Source organism: Aulostomus chinensis, chromosome 8, assembly GCF_037954235.1.
Source record: "Aulostomus chinensis isolate RoL2024-O1b breed Wild chromosome 8, RoL_Achi_v1.0, whole genome shotgun sequence".
Lineage (NCBI taxonomy): Eukaryota > Metazoa > Chordata > Actinopteri > Syngnathiformes > Aulostomidae > Aulostomus > Aulostomus chinensis.
The window spans coordinates 11,800,891-11,823,210 of NC_141327.1; the positions used below are offsets into that span (position 1 = coordinate 11,800,891).

Sequence of the window (22,320 nt, forward strand, 5' to 3'; positions counted from 1 at the left end):
TTCCGTCACAAGGTGCGTTTCGAAGGCATGGAGCTGCCACCGTCCCGCTCGTCCTCCACCAGCGACTGCAAGTCTCTGTGCTTGCCACCGCTGGACCGTCCTGACTCCCCTCCCACCCCAGACAGCATTGATGCTGGCTCAGAGGCCTCATGGTGCCCAGCCTCCTCCAGCCCCTGCAGCCTGACCGAAGCCCCGGGGTTCGGCCTGGGGCTCGGCCTGGGGCTGGGGCTGGGTCTCGGTCCAGGGGTGGTGGTGGGAGGAACCAGCTGGAGGGAGAGAGCGGAGACAGAAGCCTCGCTGAAAAGGCTGCTCCCCACTCTGGACAACCTGCTGCGACAGCTTGACCGTGTCACCATGGCAACAGAGGATTTGCACCACATAGAGTGTAGAGTGGCAATTACCCAGAGGAAAAGGAGGTTTCGAGGGAGGGAGAGGGGGGTTGCTCAGGGAGGAAGGAGTGAAGTAGGTCAGAGGGGAAAGATAGAGGACAAGATATCTGGACGGAGAGAACGAAAAAGTGGCAAAGAAAAGCACAAAGGGGGAAAGAAGGGAAAAAAGACGGATAAACGTGAACTTCCAAAGGATGGTGGAAACAAAAAGACTCCTGTAGCCACACCTGTTCCATTTTTAAAGCCCAGACCGATCTCTGGCTCCACACATACCCCCGCCCCTCAATCATCTGCCAGATCATCCATCAGTGCACCTCCATCCACCCCTGGCCCCAACTCTTCTTCTGTCCCCATCTCATCAACCAACACTCCCACTTTTCACCTCCTGTCTCCCATAAAAACCGTCGGGCCTCCATGTACCTCTGCACCTACACCTTCCTGGGCGTGTACTCCTGCCGCTACACCCATTAGTCGGGACTGGGACCCCCCCACAGAGAGAGAGACCCTTCCCTCTTCCAGCTTGTTCAACCACCCAGCTCACACGACCACCATCCCCACACACAAGCGTAAACGCAAGCCCCCACCCCTCAAAAACAAAGTGCACCCCAACTTGGACAGGCTTGGGTCTGGACACGGCAAAACCTGAGGGATGGGGTAGGACTCTGGATGGACGGAGAGACAAGCAAAAGTGACAGTTTGAGCAAAAGAATGTGCAAGGAACTGTTGGGTTAAGGACGAGAGGAGGACGGAGGCAGCAGGATTTGTCTCCAGCGGCCCCTCTCTAAACCCAGGGACAGGAGATGACTTAGCTGATGGAAGAGTAAAGGACGGCACAGAAGAAAGACACACAAACTAGGACAGAAATGAAGAATTCTGGGTGAAAGGACGAAAAGAAAAAAACAAAGTATGTGTTTTGTCCCGTCTCACAATCAAGGTGCAGGTCACCAGATGCTAACTGAGCTGGGTTAGCTAGCTCAGTTAGATCAGTAATTGTCAACTTTGGAACCAAGAAATGGTAGTATTCTTTATTTCCCCTGGACCAAAACTGACCCCTGAACTCGTGACCCTGGAGGTCTTAGGAGGTCATCGACAGAGGCACAGCTGCGTGCTCACCTGAGGACTTATCAGCTGATCAAGCAATCAGCCTTTTGTGTATGTCAGAATAATGTTAATATCTCAGTTATGTTGTCTGTCTAGTTATTTTTATACAAAGGCAATATTTTTTTTTGGTGGGGGGGGGGTCGGTCACAATGGGTACTTGTGGCCTGTGTGGGGAAGAAAACAAAAAGACTTATGAACCCAAATTTGCATGCAGGCACACGTATATACGCACACGCAGGTATATAGACACATAGAAGTAACACTGTAGGCACAGACACCCTAATTGTTGTGTGTCATACATTTGAGCCCAGAGGGACAAAATAAACTTAAGCGCATGCACACACAAGCACACACACACACACACACACACACACACTTGCACACGGCTGTAGGTATCCCAGCAGCTAGTTCTTCAGGGTACAAATATGACTGTCCTCTCTATAATTGACAAGTATAGAGTGATGAAGGCAGACCTAAGAACAGTGGAACAAAGAATCGTTTGAAAGGATCTGAATACGAATCAGAGGCGTCTTCGCGGTTATAGAGCAAATGGAGGATTTGTCATCAAAGTTCTTTGCGTTCACATCAGTTCATTATAAAGCTATTTTGACTCCCAGTCTGATTACCTTTGCTATTTTTATGTCGTGATCAATGCGGTCTGTGATCTAAAGGCACTTTTGTTCTAATGTAGATTGTTGCTACGGAACGGAACGGAAGTGTGGTGATTTCTGAAGTAATAAGCTTGGTATTGAAACCCAATAGAAAAAGCTTCACTCATACTGTACCAGAACTATAAACGTTGCCAAAGCTTTTGCATCATTTATGCATCCTGAGTTTTACCACGCCAAGTAATTAGCTCATTTTGTTTTGTACTTAGCACTTTATTTTTTAATGGAGCTGATATCCAAGGCCATATTTAACTCACGTGTGTTCAAGTTTTCAGTTCCTACCGCAACAGTATAGCTACATCCTAGTAAGTATTATCAAGGTATTGAAGCAGTGGCTAGCAAATGTCTTCTACTTGTGTCTCATGTTGGTTTTGTTAACACTCTTGTTTTTAATGTCTTATTTGATCAACATATGTACTTCCTGTGTCCAGCGGGCAAATCTCAGGGACCTCACCCTTTCCACAAAACCAAAACCGGTGTAAAAATAGTCTGTTTTCAGTGACCTTCAGGAATGTAGCGGCAAAAAACAAGACTCTGGCCTGTTTTGGACGTACAGCTTCCTTCTTCTCGCAGCCCAAAAACTGGGATGTTTACACAGTAGGTGCCGTCATTTAAATTGTGGCAAAAAAATCTTAACACCCTAAATGATTTGGACTTACCTATCTCCTGCCCAGTAAAAGACAATTTCACATTTACAGGATCTCATAGAGAAGAACGAATGAGACCCAACGTCACGTTTGTTTGTGTACATTTGTGTATATCTTGCTTTTACGGTGTATATAATTTTGCTTCTCGTGATCAGTATTGTTAATGTGCTGCAGCAGCCTGTGCACAGTTGGCGCGTTAATTGGTGCAAACCTTTAGTTTTTCCATCCATCCAGTCCAACTGAAGCGCTACAGCCAAAGCTAATGATGTATTTAGCATTAATATGCAGGGCTCAATATGTAATGCTTCGACTGGCCTTTATATTCTTGCTACAAAATAGCACCAAAGCCCATTTTCAATCCTCTAGCAGTGTTTTTCGGTGTACTTTGTTCCAAAACTGCGTTACGGTATCGTCATGGAAAATAATTGTCTGTGTTCTTGTTTTATACATCTGTATTTGTAGCATTTCTCATGCTTTTGCACTTGACAAAGTTGAATAAAGAGTTTGACAGCTGACCTGTAAATGAAATGGTTTTGGTGCCCAGTTCTAACTGCCTAGTGCTGAAATAGATCTATAACTTTTTCTTTTTCTTTTTTTTTAAGAAAGAAAGAGCACAAACCCAAATTTCCCTGAAATGTCTTGATTGAACATTTAGTGCAAAGCATCAGCAAATTAACATTTTTGAGAAATTTGCACAATTAACATAGTTTGCATTTGAGATGCTCACAAAATAAGCCTTTATTATTACCCACAAAGCTCAGTTTAAATCCAAAATCGAAGAGTGTGAACATCCTAGATCATTCAGCTCTAAGGCAAGTATGCAATGTGTGTGTGTGTGTGTGTGTGTGTGTGTGTGTGTGCCAAGATAAGAAATGCAATCAGACAAAGTCAGTGAAGTCATCCACTGTTGACACAAGTCTCTTGCGCTGGCCGGAGGTCTCAGGGTTTGGTGCTGCGCTGCTCTGCTGAAACGACTTGTTCTGCTGAGTGTGTCCTTGGGTCAGCGAGATGCCTGGAGTCAAGCGAGACTGTATGTCTTCATGAGCCTGCGGGAGGACCAAGCACGATTAGCTTACAATTAAGGCTCTTTCCATCTGCTCTTCTCTTCTCACATGTGGGATTTCACTGTGAAGTGTATCAGATGAGTCTGAAAAACATCAGGAAGTTATTTGTGTGTTTTCTTACCCGAGTCCTGATCCTCTTAATGTGTCGTAATCTGGCCAGCCACTTGGAGGCGTAAGCATCAGAGGGGTTGGCTCTATACTGGTGCACCAAAGAGGCCATCTGGGGACACATATGTGTGAGTGTGCATGAGACGAGGTACATGAGGTGCACATGAAGGCAAGACTTACGTTTGCATGTAGAGCCATCTGTCTGACTAAGAGTGGAAGGTTGCGGTCTGACACGATTTTGGCCACAGTCGTGTCTACTAACCCCTCCAGGTCTAAAAGAGAGTAAGAGATGGAACAGATGTAAAACTGAACCCTGACCCTGGAATGAAAAGCAGACCAGACTTGTTTGCCTCACCTTTGCGGCACTGCAGGGTGACGAGGTTACATTCATAATCCAGTGGTTTTATAATCACTTCTACAAAGTTGAACTGGCCCTAACAGAGAGACCAGAACTGGAATCAAAGAGTAATTATAGGATTTCAGAGCCATGTGTGTCTGTGTGTCTGTGTGTGTACCTTTATGGTGCCCAGTTTGTACTCCTCTCCAGAATCATTATACACCACCATGACAAAATCATTGCCAATGTGGCGCTTTTTGTTGCAGCAGCCCTTGTCACTCTCCCTGTTTGGCATCAGGGTGGCGATATGGAAGATCGCTGCAGAGATCCGCTTTCATCAATACAAGACTGGCAAACAACTTTATTACCATAAATGTCACTCTTAGTCAGTCACACACACACACACACAACACACCCTGCATAATATCATCATGCCAGCAATAGGTGAACTCTCCATCATCGCCATACTGATCGAGCCCTCCAAGGAAGATCTGGTCAGGGTCGCAGTCTTTCAGGTGGATTAATTTACCAAGACCTGTTAGGAAGGCAGCATAGCGGTTCGAACCGTACTCGTTTGACAGGATGGCGACTTCATTGTTCACCTAGGAGACAAGCAGATGGTGAGGGTGTCGAGTTAGAGAATATGGACATTATTAGGGAGCAATTCTCATTCAAGACCGGAAATACATGTTCTGTTCTCACCTGTCCAGCTCCAACAAACACCACTCCGATCTTATGGGTGTCATAAGGAGGCATCTGGTCCAGAACCTTCACAGCACGGTCAATCACCTACCCCGTTGTGGGGGGGGGGGGGCACTGTTAACAATACTGTATGAAGAACAGTGACTCCAAGTAGCCAGAGAAGGAAGCTTACCTGGGTTTTAGGCAGCAGCAGCGGTTTGTTTGCTTCATTCCCAAAGAAAGGAGAGTGATAGAGCTGGAGAAAGACAAAGCTAGAGAGGAAAGAAAGTGTTGGGTGAGAGACATATTTAGAAATGTGTACCTGGTTTAAAACCTTATATGATCAAAATAAATGTTTAATAATGCCACACTGTGGAACTTAAGGTGCGTGAGCCAGTGCATAACTCTGGTGATTAGAAAACAGACCGGGGGGAAGGAACAAGAATCACATTTGTTCTTACTGGAGCAGGTCCCTGACTGATGCTGCTGGAGGAGGCTACAGACCTGAAGAGGCTCAAGCTGCCACCTGTAGCTCCACCTGCTCACGTCCCCGTCTGTCCATCAGTCTCTTCCCTTTCTCTCTCTCTTTATCTCTGTCTCTCTCTTTCCTTCTGTATATCTGTCTCTCTCCATTATCTGTCTTTGTCTCTGCCCCGCTCTCCTGCTCTCTTTCCCCCGGACCGGTCAAAACAGATGGCCGTGCCCATTGAGCCTGGATCTGCTCGACGTTCCTGCCAGGTTTTCGTCGCCGCTGTTGCAGGATGTGCTGCTCATGGAGAATTGTTGGGTATAAATTTATTGAACAAGTGTGGAAGCGGACCTTCTCTACTCTGCTAGAATGTCATGAGATAAGTTTTTTTGTGATTTGCCGCTATATAAATAAAATTGACTTGACTTGACTTAAACACCAAAAGACTTTCTAGACCTCAGTTTAGTTCTCAGACTGGAAGCAAAACCTGATGTACTACCATGTACCGCAGATTAAAAAAGAAGTCAACACAAAGCAAGCCTGGGTGATTGACAGTGTTAAGAAGTACACCCTAGACACCAAGGGCAATTTAGACATAGACTATAAGAAGAAACTGAGGGTTGAAAATGTCCTATCATATTTCAGAACATTTCTAACTGAGGCTCAACGTTTTCAGATAAGGCAACGTTTCGGGTTTGTAACATCCTTGGCCATGATCCTGTCCGGTGGAAATGGTTTATTGTGCCAATAAATGGTTAACACAGAAAATACAACAGCATAGAGCTAGATTGGGTGTCCAGGACACAGAGTGGGAAAGAAAAGTGGTTGTGCTTATTAGGATTCCAAGTGCAATCAAAATGATTTAGAGGCTCTCAAGAAGGTCAAACTGTTACTTGTTGATTTAACTACTATATGAGCGCACACTGTATTCTCTTCAATGAATTTGGAAATAGAGTACGGTATATCCTCGAGTGATGTAATATCTTGATATGAAAAACAAGTTCTTTTTAACTGTCCCAAGGTTTTATGTCACATGACCTTCTGCTAGTGATGATCTTTTTTTAAACAAGTTTCAAGATTCAACTGAACTGGGTTTTGTTTTTTGTTTTTTTCAATTTGTCATTTTCATAATGAGCAGATTTGACCTTGTCCACTAGCAGGCAGCCATCTTGGGTGGATTAGCCTACTGATTGAGCCATGAGGTCAGCTTCTTATGTAAAATACCAAGTACCTGGGGCTCAGTCCAGACATCTTCTCTGTGTTGCTGGGGCCAGGTCGACTGTGGTACGAGTCCCTCTCTGTCCTCCTCTCTCTCCTGGATGAGGGAGCTGACACTGAGATGGTGTGACCCCGGGGCCGGTGGCCTCCACTGGGGGAGATGGGTCCAGCTTGGGCTGCTGCAGGTGGAAACTCCAGCCTCATACACCCACTCTGAGCTGATGCTGCACCCGAGCCCTCAGTGCCTTGACCTTGTGCTCCGGGTCCATTCACATCCCCTGCGATAGTCTCCTCAACCTTCTCCTTCTCAGGGGGAGGCTGCAGCTGTGGTTTGCCCTCTGAAGGTGCTCTGGGCTGTGTCATGTCTCCCACAGCAGAGTCTGCCTCCATCGCTGCTTTGGAGAAGGCTTCAGGTAAGGTTTGTAGCTCTGGAGAGGAGCTGGACTTATTTAGTCCGTGACCCTGGGACTGAGTGTGGGTCTGGAAGGGGAGCTCGGGCCCCTGGCTGCCAGGCGTGGAAGGTCCCAAAGTGGGCTGATCAATGGGAATGGCTCCCTCACTCACTTCCTCCAGTGTTGATTTTTCATCATCCTGACTGGAGGTGGAGGAGGACTGTGGAACAAGACAGATGACCAACTTTAAAAAGAGAGAGTGAAAGACATGAGCATGGACCAGTCTGGTTCAGTTTTATAACTGACCCTGCTGAGCGTTCCAGGAGCTGGAGCTTTGGTAAACTTATCAGCAGACATGAAGATGGGATCGGACGGCACCGGCTCAAACTCCTCGCTCTCCAGGCAGTCAGATGGGTTGTGAGGGGCGACCCCTGAGCCTTCCTCCAGCACCACCACAGAGTCTACAGCAGGACAGAAGCAAGTGTGTGGGTTACAATGTAGGTGGTAAACATGACCATGAACTGAAGCACCGTATAACCTCCCCTCCCAACACACACACACACACACACACACACACACACACAGTTGCCCACCGTTAGTTACAGTCACACACAAAATATTATGTTTGACATAAAAAAATCTCACTCACATTCTCTCTAAAACCTAACTATATATTAAGCTGAAGAAATTTTGGCAACATAGATCAGATGCATCCACATTGATCAAATTCAAAAGCAAACAAACACACACACACAGACACACCCGTGAACAGACATCAAGATTGTGACCTGCAGTAAATCCAACCTATAAACACTGATCAGAAACACAAGCGGATCAATGCAGGCGCCATCTATCCATCACTGGCATGTATCAGATTTCCCTCAAGGCGCATGCATCAGTTTGGCAATTGACGTGTTGGTTATCTCGGCCCAAACACACTGCAGCTACTTCAACAGCAGCCCAGACCAGGCCCTCCAGTCCTGACTCTCTGCCTTCACTCCAAAAAGAAGAAGAAAAGAAGAAGAAGATGACGAAGAAAAAGACGCCAACACATCAGATAGATTTGACTGACAATTCAGAGTGTTCGCCACTGAAAACTGCAGCTCGCAAAACGACTTCATAGCCATACTGGTCTGCCAGTGAGGCAAGGACGGATGAGGTCTGGGCTTTCCTGTTGACAACATGAGAGGTTCACGGGTTAAGCAGTCAACCTAGGAGTATATTTCAGAAAAGAGTTAGAAGTCACAAAATGATTAGGAAAGAAAAAGTAATCATGGGACAAGACAGAAAAGAAACTGTGATTCATCGTTAGGTGTCACTGGACTGATTGATCGGAGTGCAGGTACGTTTTCAGCATCATTTGTGGGGGGGAGGACCCTCCCTCCCTCCCAACCTTCCCTTCCTCCCACCAGAAATACTTGATTCCATGACTTCTACAATTATGGAGCAAAGCAGCAGGTCCCACGTACCAATGAGTGACAAGAAAGAGCAGATCAAGAAATTCATTGACTATCTTGAACACTTAAAGAAGTATTTTAAATTTTTGGAAAAGGTGTTTCTTCACTTTTTTCGAAACGTTGGAGATGAGGATCAACACAGCTGTCTGTTTATTGATGTTAAACTTAAGCACCATTTCTAGTCTCAGTTCTTAAGCTAAGCTAACAATCTGCCAGCTGTCGGTGAATAACAGACATGAGTAGTTGTCAATCCTCTGATCTAATTCTCTGCAAGAAAATCAATAAGCAGATTTACGCTTAATGAATGTTTAATTGAAGAAAACAACATTTGGATCAAAGCTGCAACATCATTTCTAGATTCTCCCAGCAGAGGGGAGATAATGATGATGAATTATTCTGGTGATCATCACGTTCAGCTGTAAACCACAAGCCAACAGAAATACACTACACCAGGAGTTTCTGGAGGAGGGTGGGTGTTGGGGTGGTTGGGGGGGTCACACATGGAGGACGATACCTGCCCAGGAAATGCTCCTGTGCAACCTGCCAGGGGCTGGAGGGCCTGGGGGGGCACAACCCAGACCCAGAGACCAGAGAGAGCCGCCCACTGCAGGCGAGACAACGGTGGGTAGGTCAGTTGCGAAGGACACCGCGTAACACACCGCAGCCGACCACAAACCAGCACGATGGTGAGGATGAAAAACATGACAAACAAAGCAATCAGAAAAATCTCAGAGGTAATGAGGGAAGATGGTGAAAAGAATTGGGGATGAATAAAGATAAATAACCGGAGGCAGGAGAGTTGCAGAGCATGAGAGAGACAAACATACAGGACACTGGGCATCGCTGGAATGGAAGCAACTGCAAAAAAGAAGAGCAGGCTAAATAATCTTTGATGATCAACGACCTGAGGCGGGCCTGTCGAACACCTTCAGGTTCTCGTTACAACTTCACAGGCGGTTGGCCCAGGAACATAAAACAGTCCATTAAGGACTGTTCATGCACATTTGATTCATCAGTCCATTATGTCTGAATATGCTGGCTGAGCCGTTTCCTTTATTCATGAACAACACTATTACTCTCTTTATGATCTTCCAAATCTATCTTAAGAATTCTCCTCAGCCCCCTGCTGTTGTTCACCTGTGTTGGAGCGCTGGATCAGATGTGCCTTCCCTCCGACACTGCTGTGTGTTTGGGAAAAAGGCTCAGAGAGGGGGGCCGCGGCAGCAGTGCTGGCTGGAGCACTGGCGGTCTGGGCAGGAGGTTCCTTCACCCCCTCCATTGCCATGAGGACACTGGAGAGCTCCTGCAGGGGCATGTTGCCGAGCTCTGAGGAGAAGGGACTGGGTGGGTTCTCCAGACACATCAGCCAGCTTGTATTACCTGGTAAAGAGAGGGAGAGAGGACCAGGACAGACAAAAGGAATCAGACTCACAAATTGGAGGACTGGCCGCTGTAAAAGGAGTCTCCTAATCCTATCAGACATCAATCCTGTAAACAGCTACTTTGCCACTTGACGTGTCAACTACTTTGACACATTTTCCACCTCGTGAAGAGTGAAGATTATTTTAACAAATACAAATCAGTCAAGATGTTCATGAATTACAAATAATATCATCTTAAATAAATCTCCACCATTCTAGAGAGCAAATGTGTCAGTCAGGCATGAGACACACAGCTTTACATTATATGATTAACAAAATAATCCTTCTCACGGACTTGGTATTCATGACTTGTGTGGTTTACATACCAGATGGTCTTCGAATGAAGATCTCAGCCCAACCCTGCGTGAGCATGGGCACAAACTCAGCAAGACTGGGGTTATCTTTAAGAGGCGGGGGGGCCGTGGAGGTGGCGGAGCAGGAGGAGGAAGGGCTGAGGCCATCCAGGATGGGAGCAGAGGAGGGAGAAAGTTGAGCAGCTAATTCCCCCTCTGAAGGGGACACCAGTGGGCTGAGACTCTGGGCGGGACCCGCACGAAGAGCATGACCACCTGGAATAGAAAGTCAGAGAGACCGTGGCCATCGGCATCGTTCTTCTCCTCACACTGATCACATTAACTTGAAGGAGCCAGCTCCATTCATCTGATCAAATATATTTTAAAAAGGAAAAAATTATACACATACCTGATGAAACATCATGCCGTCTACTATGCAGGTAATGCAGCACATTTGCATTCCATTAACATTTGAATGTGCATTAAATCAATTTAGAATAATAAAGAAATAATAGCAACCATCTTCATTTACATGGCAATTTTCAAGCCCAATTTGACAACAGTCAAAAGAGCTGTGGAGGATAAAAGCTACATTTTTATTTCTCTTTTCAAGATGGCTAGGCTGCCTACCTCTTTTCACCTGCACTTCCAAAGCTCATGGAAAACAGCACATTTCAGCATTCAAAAGTTCTTTTTGAGCCTCTGAAGATTACCTGACATGGAGCGGACCCGTATGCGGGTGGCTCTGCTGTGTTGCTGACTTGACTGTGACTCCAGTTTGGCTGGTGCTTCTTTGGTGATACGGGTGTGTAGAGATGGATCTGACCTGCAGGGCCAGAGAGCGATACACGGTAAAACTCATTTTCATAAGCAGCTAAGTACTGAAGGATTTGTGTGTGTGTGTGTGTGTGTGTGTGTGTGTGTGTCTCTCTCTCTCTCTCACCTGGTCATTTCGCCTCCTCCTCCCAGCCGCTCAGCCATGTCAAGACCCAGCAAAGCTTGTGTTCGAACTCCTCCACTGGTTGTTATGGTCACCAGCTTATTGCCCACCAGCCAGGTCATACTGCGACCCCCTGCCAACAGAAACTCTGCAATTGGAGACCTGGGAAGACAGTCAAAGATCAAAATACTTTGAGCATTTCTCATTTGTCCTAACAAAACACTTAAGGCATGAATAGCGACTACCGCACAAGAGCTCCAAAACAGTCGGTGCCGACCTCTTAGGTAGTGCTGAGAAGTTAGAAAAGACATATCGTGCCATCATGTCCAGACATGTCTCAGTCAGCTCCAGGTGGACCGTCTTCAGCCCCTCGTCTGCCTGAGTCACCGCATTTTCATCAGCGGAGCCCAGACTGCACGTGGTGGTGGAGGTGTGCATCCTACAGGAGCCGACCAAGAGAAGGATAAACCCGAGTGAGGAAGAGGAGCAAGAGGAGGGCACGCAGGCTCAAGAGGTCTGTGCACACCGAGACATGCAATCTCTGATATAGAGATAGGTATGTCATAACAAATCTGATCAATACACACCCGTGTTCCTGTTCCTGTCTATGTTACATGCATTACGAGCATTAATATACAACCATGCATACAAAGGGTTTATTTTCCTCAAGCACAAACAAACACATGCTGGGACTTTGTATAAGTGGCCTCAAAGGCTGTAATACCACCAGGGCTCATTCCTCAAATGTGAATACATAAAACACTAAATTTCTCATTTACAAAAGAAAAAAACTGTGATACAATTCTTTAAATTTGCACGCAAGAACAAGCTGAAATCTTTCACTCAGACCAAGTCCCAGTGTGTGCGGACACTATTCAATAAATGTTCATACTTACCTTTCTTCTGTTGACAATGAATCAGTTTCAGTTCAATGTCAAGGGGAAGCCTACTCCAAACAACATGACCATCAAACACTCATGAATCTGCTTTTACAAAAACCAAAGCAGAATCTTATCACAGTTGGAATCCGTACATATGTTTACTTGGAAAGAGACCGAAAAAGAAGCTGAATATGGAAATGTTAAGGGTTTTTTACTTTTGAATTTAATGGTCATCTTGTCTGGATGATGCAGACTTCCATCTAACTCAGGTCACTCAGGAGTTACAATTTCAAAACATACTGTTGGAGGAAAATAGCAGATTTGCAGCTGTTTAGCATTTGAAGCAGCTTCAATAGATCTAATGCTGCAGTTGTTGATCTGTATAAACCATTTAAAATGACATTTAGAGAATTCTGAAGTTTTACTGCCCCCTGTTGGACAGGAGTGGAATGTTAGGTGACAACTGCAGCATTAGACCCAACTGTCATACTTGAGCAGCCAAGACGAGATAAGCATAAAGGTATGAGGAGGAGTAGCGCTGAAAGTGTGTGGGCAGAGGTCTGTGTGTGTCTGTGTGGAGAGATAAACTACTTCATTCTGTTATCAATAACAAAAGCTTCATATCAGCCCATCGACACCAAAAATCCCACACTAGGAGATTGCCATGGTCATAGCAGCACAATGTATGTGTGTGAGTGAAGCAAATATAAAGACACAAATAAATAAATGTCAAGCAAACAAACAAAACTGTTGTATTGCTGTTGTCCTCGTCACTGGTCGAGGAAGCAGGGGTGTTCTCCCGTCAGGAGAGTTGTGGGTTGTACTTGTTGTCAATCAAGAGAAGATCCCAGAATTTTAGGAGAACATGCTTTGCACCAGTCCCTCCAGCCATTCATTTGTAGTGAAGCCAATCAAAACCAGTCAGCGTCAAACCCAGCAAAACAAACAAACAAACAAGTCAAACCCAACCGAACAAACAAGGCAAACCAAAGAGAATTTTAAATTATTTGTGGAGAGAAAAAAGCAAAATCTGTGTTAGAGCAAACAGAAAAACATCAACATGGATGGTTTATGATGTCTTCTGTAAACACGGCATGCAAAAGCAAATAAAAACCAAAATATTAAACAGCACATGTATGATCGCAGCACAAAATAAACCAAAAGAGGTCGACACACAAACCTTCCTCCAGCATGCACCCACGCTCTAGGTGTCCCTGGCAAAAAACCACCCAAAACCCGCCCGACGGCCCCACATGACAATGATCCTACACCCCCTTCAACTATCCCATGGAGGAAGATATCAAGTGTTCGGGTTGTTTTTTTGTTTGGTTACCCAGAAGGCTCTTCTCTAACCTGCGGACCGCATGTTCGGAGACACTGATGCTGCGGGAGCGGAAAGCATCCATGGCTGACAGGTCCCTCAGCTCTTTAACTGGAGAGCTGCTGCTATTGGCTACCCCTGCTGCCACCTTCGCCACTTTTGCCGCCCGCAGACTGGGCGGTGTTGAGAAGCGGAATGGGCCGGTTCGTGGTTACAGTGGCGGCGGGTAGTAAGGGGGAGTCATCGTGAAGTTGGCAGTGGTTTGGGAGTGGTGGTGGTGGTTGCGGAGATGGTGGTGGGGGCGGGGAGAAGGGGGGGGAGGTCGTGGTGTGTGGAGGTATACCAGGAGACAGCAGGAATTGTCCACCAAACACCAGAGCAACATTCAAGGTGGGGCGGTGGGCATTTGACAGGGCCGCAAAGGTCAAAGGTCACAGGAAGAAGATGGGTGGAGGGGGGGCCAGGAGCAATGTAGGAAGGATCCAGGATGACACAACCACCCCCAAAAACCACAACACAGCACCCAATCGCAGGAGGCAGGGGGAGGGGTCAAATGAAGAATTGAAAGAAAAACAAAAAAAAAAACAAGGTGAAAATTAACAGCAGTGAACACCATGAGTCAGGTCACAGGAGAGCAGAGGATCAAAGGAAAGCATAAACATCAACTCAAAGGAAAACAAGACGGGCTACAGCAGAGGGTCAAACTCTCAAGCTTCTGCTATCCAGAAAAGAAAATACACACAAAGTATTCAGGAGAGCAACAAAATAAACATTATTTCACACTGCAGGTACATAGTGAAGGCAAAGACTGGAACAGGAGAGGTAGAAGAGTAGAGATGGACTCAGCAAAAGCCGCACCAACACAACAAAAACACATCCAACGTAAAATGAAATGGGAGGTTAAACCTGAGGGTTGGAGCACAGCAGGTCTGGCTAAATATTCCTCAACTAGAGTCCAAATATCAGACATCATGTAGGTACTTCAATAGATTTAAATCAGGTTGTTTTTAAGCTGTTTTCATATCTATAATGTAAGAAATGTGGGAAAAAGTAATGACCAGAGACCAACTTAAGGTGATTTTGTGTGTGTGTGTGTGTGTGTGTGTTTGTGTATTGCTACACATTTGAGGAATAGAATACGTATTTAACAAACAGAGTGAGGACATTTTTGGAAAGTGATGACATTTTAGCCGGTCCTCATATCTTCAAAGGGCCGTTTTGAGGTCAAGACTTGGTTTTAGGGTTAAGGTTTGAATTAGGTTCTGGTTAGGATTAGGGTCAAGGTTAGGGAATGAATTACGTCAATGAAAGTCCTCACAAAGATATAAGTACAATGGTGTGTATGTGTGTGTGTGTGTGTTTGTGAGAGAGAGAGAGAGAGAGAGAGAGAGAGAGAGAGAGAGAGAGAGAGAGAGAGAGAGAGAGAGAGAGAGAGAGAGAGAGAGAGAGAGAGAGAGAGAGATCTGAGGACCATGACAGGTGATGAGCAAAGACAGACTGTTCATTAGACCAAAGATCAAAATTTGGAACACCAAAATGAGATACAGAGGATCAGTATAAGCTGATGTTTGCAGAAGTGCCCTGAGTTACTAGGAAGGGTAACTTTTGAGTAACAAAAGCTTGTGAAGACCAAGGTAAGTTACACTTCTTTAAAAGACAAACCCAACATGGATGGAGGCTGCATAAAAAAGCTGCAGTATAATGGCATCTCCAACAAAAAAGTCCCTTAAGAAATATGTGTTTATGTACTGCCGTATATTCTTTTGGGAATTTTCCAGCCAGGCAGTTCTGCTTGGTCTCAAACAAACTTTGTGTCTATTTAATATTCATTTCTTGGAAATATCCTTGATGACATACCATGGAAATATTGGTGTAGCTACGAGATAAAGAAAAAAATCAATTAAATTAAAAAAAGTCTTTTGTCAGAATATTAGAGTTTTTTTTCTACTATTTTTCTACACTTTTTTATTTTCTCTCTTTTGTTAAAACAAATGAAAATTATGAAAACAGTTTTATTAGGGCAGTCGTCTTCTGGTTGGGTTGCTCTGACCAAACTGTCACTGTTCAGACAAACGCCAGTGTTACTTTGATAAGAGACATGTTTCCTCTCTCTAGACCTCCATCTATTACATGGATCACATGTTAAGCCCTGTTTACGCAGTACTAGTACTGTGTAACAGTGGCACGACTTAGGGGAGGCAGACTAGCCGGCTAATGACAGGCTGGTTCGACCCCTTTTGTGTGGGAATGAAGCAACATCGTTAAACGTGTGGACTGTCGTAAAGGTGGAAAAGTGCTTTCTTAACATAGTCCATGTATCCTTTCCTTGGGGACTCTAAGAAACTGTCATCTGTGTGATGTGAATAACGAAGGAGCTGACAGCTTTACTCTGTAAAGCCGCTCCTCATCAAGCCGTCAGCTACGTCAGGCGCAGCGAGTCCTGCTGTGCTGTGGACAGTTTGTGGGGATGAGAGGTGGGCTCGTCATCCATAAAGCTACTGATGCAGTTCCTCCGGGCCTGTTTCACAGCTAAATCGCCACTTGGCTCACTCGTTGCTGCGCTCTCTTCATCTTAAAATTCTCTCATTAGAAACATACCACAACCATCTTTGATGACTGACACTGACTCACTCTCAATGAAGTGTGAAAGACAGTGTGTGTTTTGTCTTTGTGCTAATGCAAATTAATAATCGAATCGTATGTGCAGCACATTCAGATGCATTAGTTTCCTCCCTGCAGTGCATAAAAGACAACATAAAAATCATATTTATGTATATACATATGTGTACACACATATATCTACACATATATACATACACACATATATATGTATATACATACTGTGTGTGTGTGTGTGTGTGTGTGTGTGTGTGTGTATAAAAAAGGTAAGGAAGAACAGTGATATTTCTACGTCAGTGTTGATATGATTAATGGCATGCAACTGGTGACTTAACATAAAAAAACGCTATGAGTCCTAATAACAGAGAGAAAGAAAATGCGTGTTGGACCATCAAGCCATGAGGAAAAAGGATGCAGGTTACTGTAGTAATAACAACATATACACTATGTACAAACACCTGCATATGATATAATGCATTCCACTAGAGGAATAGAACAGCCTGAGTGCTCGGTAAATGGATCAACGCCTTGGAAAAATGAATACATACATAAACCCAATAAAGACAGAACAGCAGGGTTATTGCTTCAGATTGCATTATACAGGTGTTCATTTTATTTTGTCCAACCATATGTGCCACTAAAATGAAGAGAAGTGGATTTTAATTTTTAAAAAAAGAAATGTGGCAGAAAAGGAACCAACTTTTTTAAAATGATGAACAATTAAATGAACTAATGATCACCATGGCAACCTGAGAAGTCATAGCGAACATCACACCACTGTACCAGACATGCTAAGCTGTTACCTTGGCAACCCCAACCCTCTTACAACAATGGCCACACAGGCAGCGTGTGTGTGCGTGCGTGTGTGTGTGTCTTCTGTGCATGTGTTTGTGTGTGCGTGTGTCTGTGTGTGTGTGCTTTACCTCTTGGGCCTTTCGTTGAGGCTGGTGCTTCGGGCACGAAAAGAACTTTGCTCATGACCATCATCGAATGGCAGGAGGGCATTGGAACGTAAACCCTGAGAGCAGAAGATTAAGGTAAAGGAAACATTAATATGGGGTGGCACGGTGGTGCAGTGGTCAGCACTGTCCCCTCACAGCAAGAGGTTTCTGGGTTTGAGTCCCGGCTCCAGCACAGGATCTTTCTGAGTGGAGTCTCCATGTTCTCCCTGTTCCTGTGTGGGTTCTCTCTGGTACTCCAGCTTCCTCCCACAGTCCAAAGACATCAAGAGAGGACGAGGCTGATTGATACTCTAAATTGACTGTAGGTGTGACTGTGAGTGTGAATGGTTGTCTGTCTCTATGTGTTGGCCCTGAGATGGACTGGTGACCTGTCCAGGGTGAACCCCACCTCTCGACCGATGGTAGAGGTAGAAAATGAATGGATGGATGGAAACATTAATATGTAGTTAAATGTCTATATACAATCTAATATATTACATTTTCTGACATCAAAAAGGTGAGAGAGGAGAAAAAAAATATTTGGAGAATTTTAAACCCTTTCTTGCATAAATGCCTCAGACAACAGGGCAGTGGTGGCCTAAAGGTTAGAGGTTCGCTTGTGCTGAGTGGTTTAACACTCAGCTAAATCTGGGAGAGGAAAGTGATGAATAAGCACCTGCCCTTCTCAGTCATCCCCACCACTGAAGTGCCCTTCACTTTGACCTCTCCAGTTGAGCTATTGAGTGGAACCAGATCTGACTGTAGTTATACTGGGTGACTTGAGCAAAAGCTCTCCAGCAAGAGTGAGCATCTCTTTGTAAGGAAAAAAACAAAATTTCCATGGGAATAATGTGTTTGTTCTTTCTCTCAGGATTGTTTGTGTTCTCTGCTTTTCTTCATTTATTCATTTATTTTTTAACACAAATTGCTGTTTCAAATGGACAAGTTATAAAAAAAAACGGTTGGGAGACAAACATGTACTAACCTTTGTGATATACTGAACAAAATCCTTACGGAAGGGAAGTCTGCAACGAATGAACCACATGGCGATCACATGGTGGGCCAGGGACACGATGTACTGGTTGAACCTGATGGAAGTGAGAGAGACTAACAGATTAAATAGAGTTGAAGCATTTAAGAATGCATGCTCTTGTTTCTGTGTGTGAGCGCCTACTTGGAAGGGTTGGTGTACGGTAGTGAGATAGCAAACACGCTAACATACTGCTCTGCAACAAAGTTGGCGTACAGATCAGGCAGACGCACCAGAGCTATGGAATAATTGAAAGAAAACATCAAGAACTGATATGATAAACTGGCCTTGAACATTCAACAATGGCTAAAAAAAGAGAACTGAAGAATAATGTCCAGGAGTTTTTCACACTTACTTGAGAGGAACTCAAGCATTGGAGATGCCATGGCAACTGTTGCAGAGATGTGGGTGAGCTTGACAATAAGAGCGGGAAGAAGCTTGATCATGATGTCAGGCATCTCCACCGTACACATTGTAAGAGCCACCACACACTGCTTGGCACAGCGGTAAATGAGGCCGGTCTCCAGACACTGAACCAGCTCTCTCTGTAAGATACAATAATTTCATCAAAGTTAAATAGCCTGTTCGTGTGGCCACAACTTTCTCAACGTATGTGAGACACAAGTTCAATATACATTAGCTCCAAAAACTCAAACTACGTCACATGTCACAGCGAGTAAAACCACTTCTTTCTACACACTCTGGTCTGTCGTGACTGCTCCAGGTAGGTGTGGTAGGAGGTGATTGCTGTGAGGACAGGAACAACTGCCAGCTGCACGTCAGTTCGTGAAAACCCCTCTGGGGTCTTTTTTAGGCGTTCTGAGATCAGCCGATCTGTCACCTACACAAAGGCGAATAATTAGCGATATTGGCTGACATTTGCTGGCGTGTGCGGATGTGAGTTTACTTAAGTAGAACTGGTTTGAAAAACTACCATGCAACAAAGTGTAGAACAGAGCTGGTCCAGGCTGCAGGGTGAAGTGAGCAGCAGCACTTTGTACTGAAGAGTCCATGGCAGCTTCTCCAGAACCAGTTTAAGCACTTTCCAATCCGTCTCCTGCAGGAAAAAAAAAAAAGATTCACAGACTGAACAACATGGACATGTGTCTAATATCTTAGAGGACAGCAGGGGCTTCATCAGGTTACCACATAAGTTAAATGCCCAGGACACAGACAATAAACGCTTCACATGCTGTTATTTACTCCAGAAGAGCTGATATTATCACTCTATTCAAACCACTTATCTCTCAGATGATAGTCATTTTGATGGGTTTGTGTGCATGTATGTACCATCTTGAGGCACTGCAGGAGAACACTAAAGGCAAGTGAGTAGGGCAGGTAGGCAGAGCGTATGGAGGCTGTAGTGGAGGGAGGACCAGTGGGAGGAGGGGGGCCGCCAGCAGGAGGAGATGTTGAAACTGTAGCCTTTTTTTCACTCACTCGCTTCTCTGACTCCCTGAAACAATATAAGGCACAACAAAAAGGTTAATCCTTAAACTGACTGGATTGTAATAAATAAAAATGGTGTGTGTGTGTGTGTGTGTGTGTGTGTGTGTGTGTGTGTGTGTTTGTGTGTGTGTGTGTATGGTGTCCTCACCCTGTATCACAGTAGCAGTAAGGGCTGAACCTCATGACTCCATCTTTGTTGGGTACCCCGATACGGTGAAGAGAGTCTGCTCGCATCATCAGGAAAAAGTCAAACACCTGAAGGAGACACAGAAAGTTAAACAGACCAGCATTTAAATCATAAATGTGATATATATGATGTACAAATACACAGGGATGACACATGAATGAGGTGTACCTGTAGTCGGATACTAGAGGCTATAGCAGAACAGTACTTGTTCTTGTAGTGCAGCTGCAGGTGGCTGATAAGCAACTCATAAACACGACTAGCATGGCTGGCTGGCAGACTGTAGAGTTTACTCTATCAAGAGAGGGAAAAAAGACAAAGATGACAAAAACACAGGCTCACACCAGATTCAAATGCATCATTGGTTTTAAATGCATGATCTCAAATTAATTAATACAATTTTAAGTGTACATATGTTAGACCTTTTAGTTTGTCGAAAAATATAAAAAAAAGTTCAGAAACACAAATGACTTGTAGTTGCTATTAACTTTTGGCGGAGGGTGCATTTTCTCTCTAAATTTTAATCACGGAACAAAGAAAGTTAGAACGAATGCTGATAATCAAAGCAGCAAATACATAATTCGTTATTTATGTTCGCATATCCACTTTAAGACATTTGCAAATAAACAAAAAAACAAGTGCAATTACTGAATTAATATTAATAAATCTTTTTTTAATTTGTATTATTTTATATTTATGTGGTCGCATTTTTGTGCATCCAATCCTGAAAAATGTATGTGCGTGTACCTGAAGGATCTCCAGTAGTCCCAGTATAGCAGTCCTGACGTCCTCCATGGGAGACTCAGCTGTGGGGTCTCTCTCTGAAACCTCCAGGGGCCCTGAACACACCAGATAACGACTGGCCACCTAGAGGGAAAACAAGCACTGAAAATGTCTGAAAATTGACAACACTCTCAGTGAGAGTGAATGAATGACATAGATCTTTGTTAGTGTAGATGTGTGTGTGTGTGTGTGTGTGTAGATGTGTGTGTGTGTGTGTGTGTGTGTATACCCGCTCAATGATGTCCAGCAGGCTAGTGAAGTGATGGGTGTTACAGCCCTCAGCGAGGTCCACCAGTAGCTGGGTGGCCTGTTTTCTGACAGCCAGGTCTCTGTCCTCGGCTATCCCACTGAGCTGGGGGATCACAACCATTTCAATCAACTCGTCCTGTGAAAGAGAGAGAGAGAGACAGAGAGAGAGATAGAGACAAAGAGAGAGAGAGACAGAAACAGAGAGAGAACAAAAAAAATGAAGTTTTTTTCCAGATTTAATTTAAATCCTTACATGTTACAAATCAGTTCATAGAATGTTGTCCAACATCAAGTTAAAAAGGTGCTCATCAGTAAAATTAGTGTAGAGACCTCATAGAGCTGGCGATTGGTACTGAGAACAAAGGACAAGATATGAAGCACTTTGATCCTGATCACGCTGCGAGTCTCGTTCCTTTCACAGAGACAGATGGATAAGAGAGAGAGACAGAGAGAGAGAGAGAGAGAGAGAGACACACACAGGAATCATTAAAGCAGAGATGGGAGACATGTCAAGGGGATTATTAACAGAGAGAGACGTAACAAAACTAAAGGGATTGGGTATCATCTCCATCACCTGAGCATTTATCTTACCTGAAGAATTTCTCCATCAGACGGTGAAGGCTCTGAATCCAGCCATCCTTGGCAGGCTGGATAGACTGGGCCCTGTATGAGATGAGGGTCAGCACTGATGCATCCTTTCACAAACAAATAAGAGAAGAATTAACAGCATGTAGCACAAGTCTGGTGTTAAGATATGAAACTCAAAAAAGAACTAACAGGTCTTTTGTCTGCACATTTCTCCACTAGACTAAAGAACTTGTCTGTGGAGCCATGGTAACCATTCTGCTCATACAGCTCTTCAACAGTTGTCAGCAACTCATACACGATGGCCTTCAACTCAGCGCTGCCAATTGTCTGTGGAGACAAATGAGAACCACAGTGTCGAGTAAAAACTGCTATTTAGCTGGGTCAATATGTGTGTGTGTGTGTGTGCGCGCGCGTGTGTGTGTGTGTGTGTGTGTGTGTGTGTGTGTGTGTGTGTGTGTATTCACCTGGATCTGTTGCAGTAGCCGCTCTATGATGCCCAGCAGGATGTCCCATGTGACCACCTGCAGCTCTTTGCCATACTTCTTGATCAGTCTGGTGATGGAAAGGACGATTTCGTAGGACACGACTTCATTGGCACACAACATGGCCTAAGAAGCAGACAAGTTACAACTGGGAGACAAGGCTACAACACAGGAGGGAATGTTGGGTCTGAAAACAGAATGGGTTGTATATTTTTGGTTCAGACATCCACCTTTCTCTATATTTTTGGTTTTGTTTAGTTTTTAAAGTGGGTGAAAATTATTTTTGTCACAATGATTTTTGCGATATTCTTTTGTCATTATTAGTTTTATCTACAAGTGAGTGACATAGCCTAGTGAGCTAGATGAACTGAAAACACTGCAACAAGAGTATCTAGGACTGAGTGACGTAGGTGAGCTAGACAGGGCAGATAGACAATGATAAAATTAAAAATTAATAATAAAATCCAACAACTGAAACAGGAAACACCACAAAGCTGGACAAATCAACATAGGAGCTGGAGAGCGTTCTCATAATATGCAATCAAATTTAATACTGAAACTACTTGGGTTAAAACAACATAACCGGATATTTAAAAGTACCTACAGTA

The 22,320-nt window shown here is 44.4% G+C and overlaps 2 protein-coding genes across 4 annotated transcripts in view; one reads left to right on the top strand and one right to left on the bottom strand.

Annotated features, from left to right (window-relative positions):
• Positions 1-3,468, top strand: part of pkd1a (polycystic kidney disease 1a) — a 74,541-nt gene extending 71,073 nt beyond the window's left edge. The window contains exon 56 of the mRNA XM_086210971.1: positions 1-3,468. Within this exon, the coding sequence (XP_086067097.1) occupies positions 1-1,035 (1,035 nt within the window). The 3' untranslated portion in view covers positions 1,036-3,468.
• The window catches only part of tsc2 (TSC complex subunit 2), a 25,170-nt gene continuing 6,265 nt past the window's right edge, over positions 3,416-22,320 (bottom strand). The window contains exons 11-42 of one of the 3 annotated variants that reach the window (XM_086210974.1): positions 21,695-21,838; positions 21,420-21,557; positions 21,234-21,337; positions 20,973-21,054; positions 20,623-20,778; positions 20,358-20,477; positions 19,782-19,904; positions 19,575-19,681; positions 19,268-19,433; positions 18,912-19,034; positions 18,678-18,818; positions 18,333-18,522; positions 18,122-18,215; positions 17,933-18,035; positions 16,930-17,024; positions 13,420-13,560; positions 11,463-11,624; positions 11,189-11,347; positions 10,959-11,071; positions 10,279-10,521; positions 9,669-9,911; positions 9,046-9,135; positions 7,381-7,535; positions 6,696-7,294; positions 5,189-5,267; positions 5,017-5,103; positions 4,730-4,916; positions 4,493-4,632; positions 4,333-4,411; positions 4,158-4,249; positions 3,991-4,089; positions 3,416-3,851 (exon numbers count right to left, since the gene is read on the bottom strand). In XM_086210974.1, the coding sequence (XP_086067100.1) occupies positions 3,684-3,851; positions 3,991-4,089; positions 4,158-4,249; positions 4,333-4,411; positions 4,493-4,632; positions 4,730-4,916; positions 5,017-5,103; positions 5,189-5,267; positions 6,696-7,294; positions 7,381-7,535; positions 9,046-9,135; positions 9,669-9,911; positions 10,279-10,521; positions 10,959-11,071; positions 11,189-11,347; positions 11,463-11,624; positions 13,420-13,560; positions 16,930-17,024; positions 17,933-18,035; positions 18,122-18,215; positions 18,333-18,522; positions 18,678-18,818; positions 18,912-19,034; positions 19,268-19,433; positions 19,575-19,681; positions 19,782-19,904; positions 20,358-20,477; positions 20,623-20,778; positions 20,973-21,054; positions 21,234-21,337; positions 21,420-21,557; positions 21,695-21,838 (4,722 nt within the window). In that variant the 3' untranslated portion in view covers positions 3,416-3,683. The remainder of the gene's footprint in view (positions 3,852-3,990; positions 4,090-4,157; positions 4,250-4,332; positions 4,412-4,492; positions 4,633-4,729; positions 4,917-5,016; positions 5,104-5,188; positions 5,268-6,695; positions 7,295-7,380; positions 7,536-9,045; positions 9,136-9,668; positions 9,912-10,278; positions 10,522-10,958; positions 11,072-11,188; positions 11,348-11,462; positions 11,625-13,419; positions 13,561-16,929; positions 17,025-17,932; positions 18,036-18,121; positions 18,216-18,332; positions 18,523-18,677; positions 18,819-18,911; positions 19,035-19,267; positions 19,434-19,574; positions 19,682-19,781; positions 19,905-20,357; positions 20,478-20,622; positions 20,779-20,972; positions 21,055-21,233; positions 21,338-21,419; positions 21,558-21,694; positions 21,839-22,320) is intronic. The other 2 variants (XM_086210972.1, XM_086210973.1) reach the window with 2 other exon arrangements.